The sequence below is a fragment of the Rousettus aegyptiacus genome, unplaced genomic scaffold (genome assembly GCF_014176215.1).
Source record: "Rousettus aegyptiacus isolate mRouAeg1 unplaced genomic scaffold, mRouAeg1.p scaffold_m13_p_4, whole genome shotgun sequence".
Classification (NCBI taxonomy): Eukaryota; Metazoa; Chordata; class Mammalia; order Chiroptera; family Pteropodidae; genus Rousettus; species Rousettus aegyptiacus.
The window spans coordinates 41,407,037-41,421,862 of NW_023416307.1; the positions used below are offsets into that span (position 1 = coordinate 41,407,037).

Consider the following 14,826-nt stretch of genomic DNA (forward strand, 5'->3'; position numbering starts at 1 on the left):
ATTATATCTTGAACTATTCATTGTTACATTGTTTTAGTTTCCTTATTCACTGATTTCCGTTATGCATATGTTGGTATTTTCTATTTGTCTCCCTTCCTCTTTCCACTCTCCTCTCTCTCTCTCCCTCTAGTCTCCTCCCTCTTTACTTTCACCTCTTCTCCCCCTCACACATCACTGTACTTACTATCTAATTAAGAAAAGCACCTTTTTACTAAACATACCAATGATATCTTAATTGCTAAATCCAATTAACACTTTCAATATTTTAGTCATCTTCAATGTGGTATTAATCAGTCATAATCACTCCGTTTTGAAATTATATATGCTGTAGATATCTGTGACTGTGTATTCTTCTGATTTTTAAATCTCTGTGACTATTCCTGAGTTGGATTTTCTTTCCATCTTCTGACCACATCATAAATATTGGTTTTCCTCGTGATTTACTCCACTGTCCACTGATTTTTATCTCTTACCTACCACTGGCAGTCTTATTCATATACATTGTTTCCTCTCGTGACTTAGAAATCTATAACTCTAAGTCAGATGTTTCAGATTATTATATCCAATTTCTTATTATTCAACATCTAACTAAACATATTCCTTAAATCTACCATACCCAGGACTACTCTTACCTTCTTCCTTCTAACACCTCTCATATCTCTTATTTTATGACATCCTCATTCAACCATCACTTAAATTAGAAATTTGGAAGTTATTATAGACTCCTTCCCGTACCTTCCAATGCATAACCAAGTTGTCACCAAACTCTACAGTTTTACTTTATATAAATATTTCTTAATTTCGTTTGCTGCGTTTTATACCTACTATCACTACCCTGGTTTAGTTCCCTATTTCTTTGACTACTGTAAGTAGCCTTCTATATTCAGTAGTGGGTTTTCCATACCCTGTCATAAAATCACCACAGTGATCTAAAGGTATGAATCTAATGGTTTCACCCTCCATTATCCCTATAGTATATTCTTAGTACTAGGCTAGGCACTTAATTTTTACTTTATATCTTTAATAATTATAGATATACTTTAATAACTTCTACCTGATAATTATATATCAAGTTGTAGCAGTTTACACCTGCTATTTGTAGTTTCTGCTGATGTTCACTCATGTGCATTGTTTTATGAGATGTTTTAAATTTTTATTTTGAGCACATTTTTACTGGTGTTTTATCAGTAGGACTTATTTTGCCTGTGTTAAGCACTGTCTCTGGACAGATTCCGAATTTGTTTCTTTCAGATGCCTCAAGAGTATCCTTTTTCAGGAGCATTTTTGTATTCATTTCTGTATCTTGATTGTTCCCATACGAGGGAGATAGTGGGAATTCAAATCCCAAATCCACCTGCAGGCGGGATCTTGATTATGGATACTGAGAGAGTACAAATTAACTGCCACTAAGTCCAGGTTCAGACAGACAACCTTTCTTGTCATCTTTCTTTGCCTATAGGCAGATTTTTTTTTCTAGTTTCTTTTAACAAAGATGCAGCTTTTTAAGAATTCTGGTATTAGGCAGATGTTTTCTTCAATTCCTCATGTTACAAGGGTCTAAAGACCTCAGCTTCTTTCTGGCACTAAAACATAAGCTGTTATGTGACCAACAAATTTATAGGACAGTCTCAGTGACATCTCAGGTTTTCAGTTCCCGTTTCACTTTTAGACGCTGTTATTTCTCTAAACTTCCTTGGGGGCTCAGCTGTGTATTTTAGAGAATGTTTATGAAATTTTCCCCAGTGTTTCTAGGGAGATTTTCCCACCCCAGGTTATCTGGTGCACTATATTCTCATTTAGGGTTGAGACTTTAGCTTTAACACTTTTCAAATGTTTGATTTTCGTTCCTGTTTTTGAAGAAGCTAAGATTTTAAATATAGACATGAAGAATATTGATGACTAACGGAAGCAGATGGATGGGTCAGGGATAGTTCTATAATCCTTTCAGATTAGTAGGTCCTTTTCTCATGTTTCTCTCTCAAATAATAAATGTTCCTCAGTTTTGTTCTTCTTGTCAAACCAGTGGTACGTGTAGTATTTTCTTCACATAGTAACTTCTTCCTCCTGATGGGATTTTTTTCTGCCAGTAACCCATGTCAACTAGGATTTTTTTTTTTTTTAAAGGAAACCATTTCTCTGTAGCAAGCAGAAAATAAGAGAGTACTGCTGAAATCTGATGCTTGGTTACATGAGAATTTTCAGTCATAATGAACTATTTCTCCCTTAAACTGTTTCTCTTTAAAAAGACCAAAATTATGAATTGCTCTTCACTTGATATGAGTCTATCTATACATTATGAATTTAAAGTAATCAAGATATTACAAAGCTGAGACGTTAAATCGACTTTAAAATAGCTGGTTTAGAGGATTGTGACAAAATATGGATAACCTTAATCACCTGAGCCACCAATAGGACCAACTATGTCCTATTATCAATTTGATGTATTTTATTGTTTTATTTTACTTTACAAATTTTCTTTATAAAGTTGTGAGATAAATATATATTTTTAATGTTTATTGTAATATCATTATAAACTTGTAATATCTACACAATATTTTACTTAAATAGTGAATTTAATTAACTGTTTTCCCATGCTGTATATTTAATTTGTTTCTTCCTCCTCTCCTCCTCCTTCTGCTTCTGTACAGAGCTACAGTGAACACTTTAATACATTATAATTTTTTTTTCTTTAAAGTATTTAGGATAAATTTCCAGATAAAATTACGTGTGAAAGTGTTTTCACATTTTTAAGACTTTTAACACATCATGCCAAATTGTTTACCAAAAATATGGTATAAAGTTACATTCTCCCAACAATCTAACGATATCTTAAGCAGACCACTATCATTATGTGTTGTGTCTAACCAGTGGGCCAACAAACAAAGATATGGTGCTAATGCTTTTTTTATGGTTTCTCTACAGGATATGGTGCCTGTCATAGTTGATTACTGCCTTCTGCTACAGCGAAAGTGAGTATACATTGCTTGTCAGAGTCAATTATTTTGAACCCAAGTTGCCTCTTGCTTATATTATAATTTATTGATTGTATGCATTTGACCGGATAGGTTTTAAAAAAATTTAATTTACAGAAAGTTGATTCTTTCACAATTTACAGTCCATTTATCTAATAAAATTAAGTTTTAGAAATAAATATAGATACTCTAGGTTTATCATCTATATATTCGTGTAGCAGGATAATGGAGACAAAGAATATAGCTAACAAAAGAGCAATACTACTTAAGCATCTTAAAAGTAAAAATGTACTGTACTGTATATATATTCTTTCATGAACCATCACTAAAACAGTATTTCACACCAGCCAAAAAAAGATTATTATGCTTCTTCAGTGTTGATTTACACAGCCTTTTCATTGAAAAGAAATCATTGTAAATAAACTCTTGATTAGGCTTTATTGGTTTAAATAGTAACTATAAATTAACCAACCTGGCTCACAGATTTTTCACATTTATATTAACAGCTCCTACAGGCCAGGTATTATTCTAAGCCTTTTATATTAATTTATCTAATTTTTATAAAAATTTATTTAATTTTATTACTGTGAAGTAGGTATTATTATCTTCATTTTACATAGGAGCTTCTAGAGGCAGGAAACCATTAAATAACTTGCCAGAACTTACTGACACTTCTTTAGAGGTTCAGAGGTGAGATTCCAATACAGGCAGTCTAGATCCTGGGCTCTTGTTCTTAACTACTGCTATCTTATACCACTTTCTGATGGTGGAGAATAAATGTGAGGACCTGGTACAGATACTCCTAAAATTCTATACAGCATTGACTTGACTCATGAATTTAGATGTTTTCAGGTTACCTGAATCATAAAAGGTTGGATCATACTTTGAAAGTGTCAGTAAAGTTCATCAAGAGGGCAGTTATTTACCATGTCGGACCTTTGATTAAGTCATAAAGAGCTATATAGCATCTGCTTCCTCTCTTAACTTTCCTATGTATCATACAGCAGTGTATTTTTAAAAATAGCCTCAATAGTTTACAGATCAGCTTTCCATATTTCATTTAATCCTCATAATTATAGTGTAAGAGAGATAATTTTATCTTCATTTTCAGGTGAGGAAATTTAAGTTGTAGTAGAGATGTTTCTAATACTAATTAGCACTGGAATCAACCCAAATCTTCAAATCAAGATAATTATAAATGATATCAAATGAAGTTAAAGTGGCCCTAGCAGTTTTAAGATGAAGGATTATATAAGGAAAAAGAAAAATGGGTTCTTTCTTTAAGAAATATTTTGTGTTATTCCCAGATATGTTCATATAAAAAATGTAGCTTCATTTCAGTATGGTGTCTTTCTCCCTGAACAGCAGTGTTAGCTATAGTCATCTGCAGTCACTATGTACATTGTATATTACGTCCCTAGTACTTACTTATCTTATAACTTATCTTATAACCTCTTTTTTTCAATTCCCCCTGGAACCCTGCAACCCTCCGCCTCGGGTAACCACAAATTTGATCTCTTTTCCTAGTTTTGTTGTTTTGTTGTTGTTGTTGTGTTGTTGTTGTTGTTTTGGAGTCCACATATAAGTGAGATCATACAGTATTTTTCTTTCTCTGACTTAATTTCACTTAGCATAATGCCTTCAAGGTCCATCTATGTTGTTGCAAATGGTAGGATTTCCTCATTTTTTATGGCTGAATAATATTTCAGTGTGTGTGTGTGTGTATGTGTGTGTGTGTGAGATGACTTCATTATCCATTTATCTGTTGATGGACAGTTAGGTTGTTACCATGTCTTGGTTATTATAAATAATGCTACTTGAACATGGGGGTGCAGATATCCTTTCAAGTTAGCGTTTTCGTTTCCTTTGGATATATTCCCAGAATTGGAATTGCGGTATCATATGGTAGTTCTATTTTTAATTTTTCGAGGGTCCTTGCAGTGTTTTCCATAGTGGCTGTACCAATTTACAACCCCACCAACAATGCACTAGTGTTTCTTTTCTCCACATCCATGCCACCATTTGTTCTCTCTTGTCCTTTTGATGATGACCATTCGAACAAACATGAGGTGGTTATTCGTTGTGGTTTTAAATGGCATTTCCCTAATGACTAGTGATGGTTAGCATTGTTTCATGTACCTGTTAGCCTTTTGTATATCTTCTTTGGAGACATGACTGTTCAGGATCTTTACCCATTTTTTAATTGGGTTAGTTGCTGTTTCGGTTTTGAGTTATGTGAGTTCTTTATGTATTTTTGGTATCAACCCCTTATCAGACATTTGGCTTACAAATATTTTTTTACCACGGTGTAGGTTGTCTTTTTTCTTTGCTGATGGTTTCCTTCACTGCGTAGAAGCTTTTTAGTTTGACGTAGACCCACTTGTTTATTTTTGGTTTGTTGCTTGTGCTTTTGATGTCATATCCAAAAAATTATTACCAAGACTTCCAAAAGCTTTATTCCTATGTTTTCTTCTAGGAGGTTCATGGTGTTAGTCTTGCTTGTAAGCCTTTAGTCCATTTTGATTTTAATTTTTGTGAGTGGTATAAGGTATGGGTTGTTTCATTCTTTTACATGTGAATATTCAATTATCCCAGCACCATTTTTTGAAAAGATTGTCTTTTCTCCATTGACTATTTTTAGACCCTTTGTCAACTATTAGTCGACTGTATGTGCTTTGGTTTATTTCTGGGCTTTCTATTCTGTTTCATTGGCTTAGTCTGCTTTTATGGCAATATCATGTTATTTGATGTATATAGCTTTATAATAATAGCTTGAAATCAGGAAGTATGATGCCTCCTGCTTCCCCCCTCCCACCTCCTCTTAGGATTTTTTGGCTTTTTGGGCTCTTTGCTGTTCCAAATGAATCTTAGGAATGCTTTTCTACTTTTGTAAAAAATGCCATTGTAATCTTGATAGGGATTGCATTGAATTTATAAATGGCTTTTGGTAATATTGACATTTTAGCAATGTTAATTCTTCCAATCCACGAAAATAGATCTTTCACTTCCTTAGTTAAATTTATTCCTAAGTAATTCATTGTTTTTGTTTTTCAGAAAATTTGTTACTATTGTATGTATAAAGTGCCTACTGATTTTTGTATGTTTTGTATTCTGCAACTTTACTAAATTCATTAATTCATTGATTAGACCTAAGGGTAATTTTTGGTTGAGTCCTTAGGATATTCAATATATAGAATCATGTCATCTGCAAATAGAGACAATTTTACTTCTTTCTAATTCTGATATCTTTTATTTCTTTTTCTTGACCGAATTTTCTAGCTAGGACTACTAGTGCTATGTTGAATAGAAGTGGTGAGAATGGGCACACCTGTCTTGTTCCTGATTCGAGCAAAAGCTTTCAGCCTTTCACCACTGAGTATATGATTTTAGCTGTGGGCTTGTCATATATGGCCTGTGTTATGTTGAGATGTTTCTTCTATGCCTAATTTGTTACGAATTTTTATCATGAATAGATGTTGAATTTTGTCAATTTTTTTTCCTGTGTCTATTGAGATAATCATACTTTCTTTATTCTGTTGCAATATATCGCATTGATTGATTTGCATATGGTAAACTATCCTTGCATCCTAGGGATAAATCCCACTTGATCATTCCGTTATGTTCATGTGCTGTTGAATTTAGCTTGCTAGTATTTTATTGAGGCTTTTTGCATCTATACTCATCAGGGATGATGGTCTGCTTGTTTTCCCCCCCCCCCCCCTTGTGTCCTTTTCTGGTTTTGGTATCTGGATAATGCTGGCCTCATAAAATGACTTTGGGAGTGTTTCCTCTTCAGTTTTTTGGAACAATTTGAGAAGAATTGGTGTTAATTTTTATTTAAATGTTGGGTAAAATTCATGAGTGAAGCCGTCTGGTCTTGGACTTTTCTTCATTGGGGGAATTTTGATTACTGATTTAATCTCCCTACTAGTAATTGGTCTATTTAGATTTTCTATTTCCTCCTGATTCAGTCTTTGTAAGTTGTATGTTTCTAAGAATTTTTCCATTTCCTCTAGGTTATCTGGTTTGTTTGCATATAGTTGTTCATAGTAGCTTCTTGTGAGCCTTTTGATTTCTGTGGTGTCAGAAATCATTTCATTTATAATTTTGTTAATTTTGGTTATTTCTCTTTTGGTTAGTATAGCTAAGGGTATGTCAGCTTTGTGTCTCTTTTCAAAGAACCAACTCTTAGTGTGGTTAATCTTTTCTATGGTTTTTCTGTTATATATTTCACTTATATCTGGTCAAAACTTTATTATTTTCTTTTTTTCTGCTAACTTTGGGCTCAAATTGTTCTTTTTCTACTTTAAGATGTAGAGTTAGGTTGTTTGTTTAGAATCTTTCTTCTCAATGTAGATGTTTATTGCTACAAACATCCCTCTTAGAATTATTTTTCCTGTATCACACAAGTTCTGATATTGTTGTATTTCCATTTTCTTTTGTCTCAAGAAAAGTTTTTGTTTTCCCTTTTATTTTTTGACCCATTGGTGGTTCAGGAAAGTTTTGTTTAAGTTTTACATGTTCATAAATTTCATAATTTTCCTCTTGTTATTGATTTTTAGTTTCAGTATGGTCAGGGAAGATACTTGGTATAATTTCAATTTTCTTGAATTTGCTGTCTTGTTTTGTGGCTTTAATAGTTGGTCTATCCTAGAAAGTGTTTCATGTGCACTTGAGAAGGATGCATATTCTGTTGTTGGATAGACCATTCTGTACATTTAAGTATATTTGATCTATAGCGTTGTTCAAAAATAGTGTTTACTTATTGATTCTCTTGTCTGGACGATCTATCCATTGTTGAGAGTGGGGTATTAAAAACAGTAACCAAACTATTATTGTGTTACCGTTTATTTCTCCTTTTAGCCCTGTTAGTTTTTGCTTTATATATTTAGGTGCTCCATTGTGGGGCACATAATTACACCCATTCTTGGGTTTATGTGGATTATCTGTTTCACGTGTCTTTTTTTCTTTTTTTTCACATTGAAGAAAATCATGTAAAAAGAGTCTACCAGTATGGAAAAAAAATACTAAAGAAATAGGCCAATATAAATCATAAAAATATTTATTTCACATATTTTCTCATAAAATGCTAATGAAAATTCAGAAAAACCAAAATACATTTTATTCACTGTTGATGTCTGTACTGTAATCCAAAGCAATCAACCTTCTCTTTTTAATTGACGCAAAGTCACTATCTTTATTGCTTAAAATATTTGAAAGTACTACTTTAGTTTCATTTTTTATGTTTATGTTTTTGGATGATCTTCCAACCTCATCTTTCACTAAGTTTTCATAAATTCTTTGATATTCACTACAACATTAAAAAAATCTTTTCAAAATTTTAAAGCTCATTTGATGATCAATTCTAGATCAATATCTAGAATTGCAGTTTCAAGTTTTGTGGCCAATTGAAGAGCTTTGTAATATTTTCTGCTGTGAATGAAACTGGTTTAAGGTCACTGCTGTATTCATCAGCAGGATGGACTTCAGATATTAATTGAATTGATTATCAGTTAATTCGTAGTCAACCAGTAATTCTTTAATATCATCTCCATTCAGATTGTCAGAGACTTCTTCTTGAAATTTATTTAATAAATTAATAACGTCAGTTAATCCCTCTTCAGTTGTTGGAACCATATTCCCTGATACAACCACTTCTGGCCTTCTTGCTTCCCAGCAAGCATTTAAAGTTGAGAGCTTTATATTACTCACGCTAAAGCAATATTCTTGCTACAACTTAAAATTGTATATTTATTCCAGAGTTCTGTAGGTCATTCATTGATTATCTTCAAGTTTATTAAAAATATCCTTAAAACTCCATTTAATGTATTTAATCTTAAAAGTGGAAATAATGCCTTGATCTAAAAGTTGGATCAAGAAAGTTTTATTTGGTAACAAATATACAACTTTTACATTTGGATGTTCTAAATCATGTGGATGACCAGGGACATTATCTAAAGTGAATTATAGTTTGACAATTGCTTTCTTTCAGTATTTTGAATGTGTTATCCCATTCTCTCGTGGCCTACCAAGTTTCTGTTGAGAGGTGTATTCAACAGAGGTGTATTTCTTATGGGGGGTTCTCTCGTATGTAACTTTTCTTTTCTTTTCTTTATTTCTTTTTTTTTTTTTTTTTTTTTTTTTTTTTTTTGCTGCTCTTAAAATTCTTTCTTTGTCTTTGACTTTTGACAATGTAATTATTATTTGTTTCAGTATTGTCTTATTTGGGTTCAACCTATTTGGTGTCTTTTGGGCTTCATGGATCTGGATGTCCATTTCTCTCCCCAAGTTTGGGGAAGTTTTCAACCATTATTGCTTTAAATACACTTTCTGTTTCTCTTCTTTTTCTGGACTTCCCATAATATAAATATTGTTTCTTTTTGTGTCCTATCATTTCCATAGGCAGTCTTTATTCTTTTTTCCCCCTGCTCCTCTAACTGAGTTATTTCCAATGTCCTGTTCTCCAGGACACTGATTCTTTCTTCTTTTGGTCAATTCTACTTTTGAAACTCTTGAATTCTTCAGTTAAATTATTGTATTTTTCAACTCTATGATTTCTATTTTTTTTGTTCGTTTTTTGTTAATAGTTGCTGTTTCCTTGTCAAACTTATCTTTTTGTTTGTGCATTGTTTTCCTAATTTTTCTTAGTTGTCTTTCTGTGTTTATTGTAGTTCACTAAACTTTCTTAGAAGGATTGGTTTGAATTCTTTGTCTAACAGTTCATGATCTCCATTTCTTTGAGGTCAGTTATTGGAGCTTTTAAAATTTCCTTTGTTGGTGTTTTATTTCCCTGCTTTTTCATGATCCCTAAGTTGGTATCTGTGCATTTGAGTAATTGGACTCCTTTTTTAGACCTTACAGGTTTGTTTTGACAGAGGCAGTTCTTCACCAATCAGTTTGGGTTTCTGGGTATGTCTGCTGATAATATCTTTGGGCAGATGAGTCCTGCTATTATGGTCTGGTCTTGGGTGAGGTAAACTGTTCATGCTCTGAGGACAAGGATGAAGAGGTTTGCCACTTGCTGAACAATTAGGTAGGACTGCTGCTTTGGTTTCCTACTCAAGTGAGGCTATAGGATTCACTCTGCAGTTGCCTGGATTCTCTGGTCAGGCTTGTTAGTTGGTCAGTACTGATTACTGTATTTGGTAGTAATTGGGATTATGAATTAGTTTTCCTGCCCTGGTAAGGGAGTAAGGTGAGACTCAGGCCCTATGCAGTTCATTATTTGGGAATCCAAATCAAGTCAGAGAGTGTATTGATTTCCTGGTCAGATAAAGCCACCAGTTTTGCTCTGCAGATGAGATGCCATGGGCTGTGCTCTTTTCTAAAGCCAATGTATATAGGTCTGTACAACTTCCCATGTGCTCTGGTTAGCTTCCCTGGTCAGACAGGCTGAAGGCTGTATTCAGCAATGAGCAGGGTTATGAATTAGTCCCTGCCTGGGCACAGGAGGAGAAGCATTTCTAAAGCCAGTAAAGCTCTATGTTATCTTAACTCAAGCCAATCCATACCCCAAGTTCCCTGACAAAACAGGGCCAGTGGTTTTGTTCTGCAAACTTTCAGCTCTTCCAGCCTGCCTCTGGGCTTGAGTTCCCCTGGTCCACACAGCTTCCATGAGTTGTCTCCAACCCTTCTGGTCAGATTGGCCCTGAAGATAGTCTCCACAGAGGGTGGGGCAGTGATTCACCTCCCTACCTAGGTATGGGCAGACTGAATTCTAGGGTCAGCAAAACTCTTCATTTGAGGATTTGAATCAGGCAGATATACACCCTACTGAGTTCCCTGGTCAGAGTACACCTCTGATTTGGTTCTACAGATGAGCCAAACCATAGGTTAGAATTACTACTTGGGCTCTGCAGGTAAGAACTCTATCTGTCAAGATCCGTCAGCCAGTTTTTGCAAGCCCCACCTCTCTTCTCCGTTACAGCCAGATTCCCATTGGTTGATTTTTGCAGATTCTCCTGCGATTCCTGTGGTGCAGGATCAGAGTAAAGGCTTTTTCAAGTGACCCACAAGCTCAGGACAGGGGCTGCTAGTTGTCGCCTCTGGTCTTTCTTTTCCACTGGAGGAACCAGAGACTCGGGGAAGACCTCTCTGCACGGTGCTGCCTTGGCTTGGGGGAAAGGCAAATGCAGTCAGCATGTAACCACTTCTCTTACCCTTCTAATGCAGTCTGTCTTAATCTCTGGTACAGGGGTGTGCTTCAAGCTCATTCCCATGTTCTAAAATTCTCTCCGTAGTGTCTTGTTCTTGAATAGTTGTTGTTCTTGTTATGGGAAAGGCACAAAGTTAGGAACAACCTGTGTCACTTTCTTGTTGAAATTACTCTCTTCTTTGACATTTGGTTCCATTTACATCTAGGATTTTCTCTTCTATATTCCCAAATTTGCAAAGTATCTGTGACATTAAGATTGCTTTAAGGAATGCTCAGATTGTGCATAACACAAATATATCTTACAAAATATAATTTAGGACTAAGTCAATTTCAGGTAACTTCTTTCACTTCTAGGGCCATCACTTAGATACTCAGTGCTAGCCTCTAGGTTCCTTTTTATATTAATATCTTCCGATTGGGTACATTGTTTTCATAGTCAGCCCTCTTATTATACTGTTTCTTATGTGGATCCAATTATAAATACAATACATATTCTGAAATTAATTTTAACTCAGTACCATAATTGTTACATTATAATCACTGTTATTTCCATATCATAATTCATAGGACCCCACACCCCACAGTGATATTAATTAGTGTATATATGTATTCTCATTCATATTTAAGAATTATTTTATAATGTAAAATCCTTTTTATTATGGCAGAAGCCACACTTCTTCTTTTTCTCTGTAGGGCATACTGATCAATATGTTGGGTTTTTTTGGTTAAAATTTGGCGTTATAGTCTCTGTATGAATTCTTTAAAATCAGAAATGACAGGAAATTATTTTTAAAGATGTGTGCTTTTATTCTTATAATATTGTCTCTATTCCACAATTTCATTTCAATTTAGTAGTGTGTATTATTTTTTAGTATTAGCCAAAGGATATGTCTTAAGGCTTTTAATAGGACATTTAATGATTGTCATTTTGCCTATACAACAGTAGCCATAATTTCAGTTTATTTTAAGAATAGATCCAAAGTTTACTTGCACTATAATTATAATTTTGAACATTGTTTAAAAATCGGTACAATGTTACTATATGTGAATGATTTCTCAATAAAGGTGTTATAAAAACAAAATAGGTGTTGTATGTGGATGATCTTGACCACTTTGAGCTTGGATCACTACAAGCAAATATCCAAAGATAAGCCATTATTCAGATTACTTGAATTATATATAAATATGAACTAAAAATATTTCTGTGAAATCAAAGTGAACCTGATGTAGTCTTTTGATAGCCAGGGTATTCGTTAAGTCTTGTTGTTCAACATCAGGATTATTGTTTGAAAAACAGAAAGATCTCAGTTATCAAGCATGGTTGAGGAGCTGCATGTTTTGAATACTGTTTTCTTGACAACTGCCTGTTAAAATTTTAAACATCAGAGCTTGGGGGGAAAGGTGCCATTCCTTTTTAATTTTATAACATATATTCAGCTATAATTCACATACTTTTAAAGTGTACAATTCAGTAATTTTTAGTATATTTACAACCTTCACCACAATTAAGCCACGCCTTTTTAAAAGAAATCTTTACAAATTGTGATGCTTGTATCAGAAAACAGAGCATTTTGAACATAATTTCATAAAGTTCATTTGAACTTTACTTTTACTTCTGTAAATAGAGAGACCAACCCAAATCAACGTAGATTTATTAAATGCCACTTATATCTAGTGGGGATTTGTTTATTTGGTTCTGGTTATGTGTTTCGTATAGAATGGCAAGTGTTAGGATTGATGCTCTTGCTCCCTCAGACAGTCTCTCAGTTTGCAATTATCAAAGCTTTATTCTTCACATTTGTTTTTGAATTATAAAATTGATAACACACAAATTTATCCATTTTCTGTATCAATTTGAAGTTATGAATGATAAACTCCAAATAATACTTTGGTCACATAAAGTGAAGTTATGCAGAAAGCAGACCTCTTCGATGGTCCTCTGTTATTCAGAATGGATTTTCTGTTATACTGGTTACAGGGAGGCTAAGTTAGAAGTTAAACAGCAATTTGGATGTTAGGCTTCCCAGTAAACAAAGTCAGCACTCTGGAGTGTAATGTTTAAATATAGAAAGAAACACAAGACCTGAAAACTTTTTTCATATATACTTTTCTTTCTCCTTTCTTCCCTAATGTTCTAATAAATATTCTCCCAAAATGATGAGAACGTGTCTTAGAATTTTGTTTTATTTATATTTCAAGGAAGAGGATATAGATAGGAGTTGCTGAATTTTATTTTCTTGCTTCTTTATTCTAGCTTCTGACTGGTTAAGAAAGAAACTCGTAGTTTTGCCATCACTCTTACCAGCATTGTTTGCTGCTGTGTGTCACAGGAGTGCTTTCTTCATCAACTTTTACACTCTGTTTACTGAATTTTTAGCTCTGTAATTCTCCTCCCCAGGGCTTTTTATGCTGAAATAAAATATATAATTATCTTCCCTGGCATGTTGTTTTTAACAATACATTACAGAGTGCAAGGACTAGCAAATATAACATTTTCTTTAAATGCGTTAGAGTTACCTTGTTACTGTTTCTTACAGTAAAGCTTCATTAATCTCAGTTTCTTTCACTTGGCTAGTAATTGGAAATCACAAAAATGTGATGGAGTATGGATTAAAATGAAACTAACATGAAAAATACTCTGATAAATATGAAGCAAAGGGTGAAATGATGCAAAAATTACTTACATTTGTGGATATGAGAAAAAAATTAATGGATAGGGATTCCCTCTCCCCTCCAGGATATTGCAAATACTCTTTATTGGAAAGTGGCATGTGATTCTGGTGCAGTTGCAGCCAGTCTGTTTATCATCTGTCCCCTTTCAGGACCTCAGATGAGGCAGGACCCCATTCTACTCCTTTCAGAATCTTCCTTGCCTTTTTTGTGGAACTTGTCATGAAGACTATACCTATGGATGAACATCTAGCACTTTTCATGGTTAACATGTTGCTCATATAATGAGATTAAACATTTAGTAAAGTACATAAATGATACTAACGTATAGAGAATTAGTACAGTTTTTATATTAATAAAAAGGAATGATTGAATTGGTGAATGATAATAGGCAATATACTACATAAATGGAATCATGGAAAACATTTAATTTTGCCAGTCATCAAAATTAAAAACAGTGATGTCATTTAATTTATACTTATTAAATTATCCAGGAAAAAAACAAATATAATTGTTTGGCGAAACTGGTATACATTTCCGGTGGCAGTATAAATTGGTACTGTGATACTTTTTGAAGCTAATTTAGAAATACATTTCAAGTGCTACAAAAAGATTTCATATCTTTTAGGTTGACATAAATTTCTAAAAGTAGAATGACTAAGGAGTTAAGGCCCCTAAATGAGAAAGACTATATATGTAGATGTTCATTGTGGCATCATTTATAATATTAAAATACTGGAAATAAGTGATATAGCCAACACTATAGGAATAGTTAAGCAAATTCTGATGTTTCAGCATATTGAAACATTGTGAGTTAGATAAAATCGCCATTTTAAAAGTAGGTAGTAACTTAGAACAATGCTTACCGTATAATGTTACATGAAAGCAATTTAGAATTAATGAACTCTGCAGAAGGAATATGAAATACATAAAATATAATTATCAAGTATGGTGGCATTTAGATTAATTAAAAACATTTTTGTTTCTACAATAAAATTGTTTTGACATATTTTGAAATACTGAACATTT

General features: G+C 33.5%; 1 protein-coding gene across 7 annotated transcripts in view; it reads left to right on the top strand.

The window, feature by feature from the left end:
* The window catches only part of VPS8 (VPS8 subunit of CORVET complex), a 230,538-nt gene that overhangs the window by 74,963 nt on the left and 140,749 nt on the right, over positions 1–14,826 (top strand). For all 7 annotated transcript variants that reach the window (XM_016159713.2, XM_016159714.2, XM_016159708.2 and 4 more), the window contains one exon: positions 2,923–2,969. In XM_016159713.2, coding sequence (XP_016015199.2) covers positions 2,923–2,969 — 47 coding nt within the window. The remainder of the gene's footprint in view (positions 1–2,922; positions 2,970–14,826) is intronic.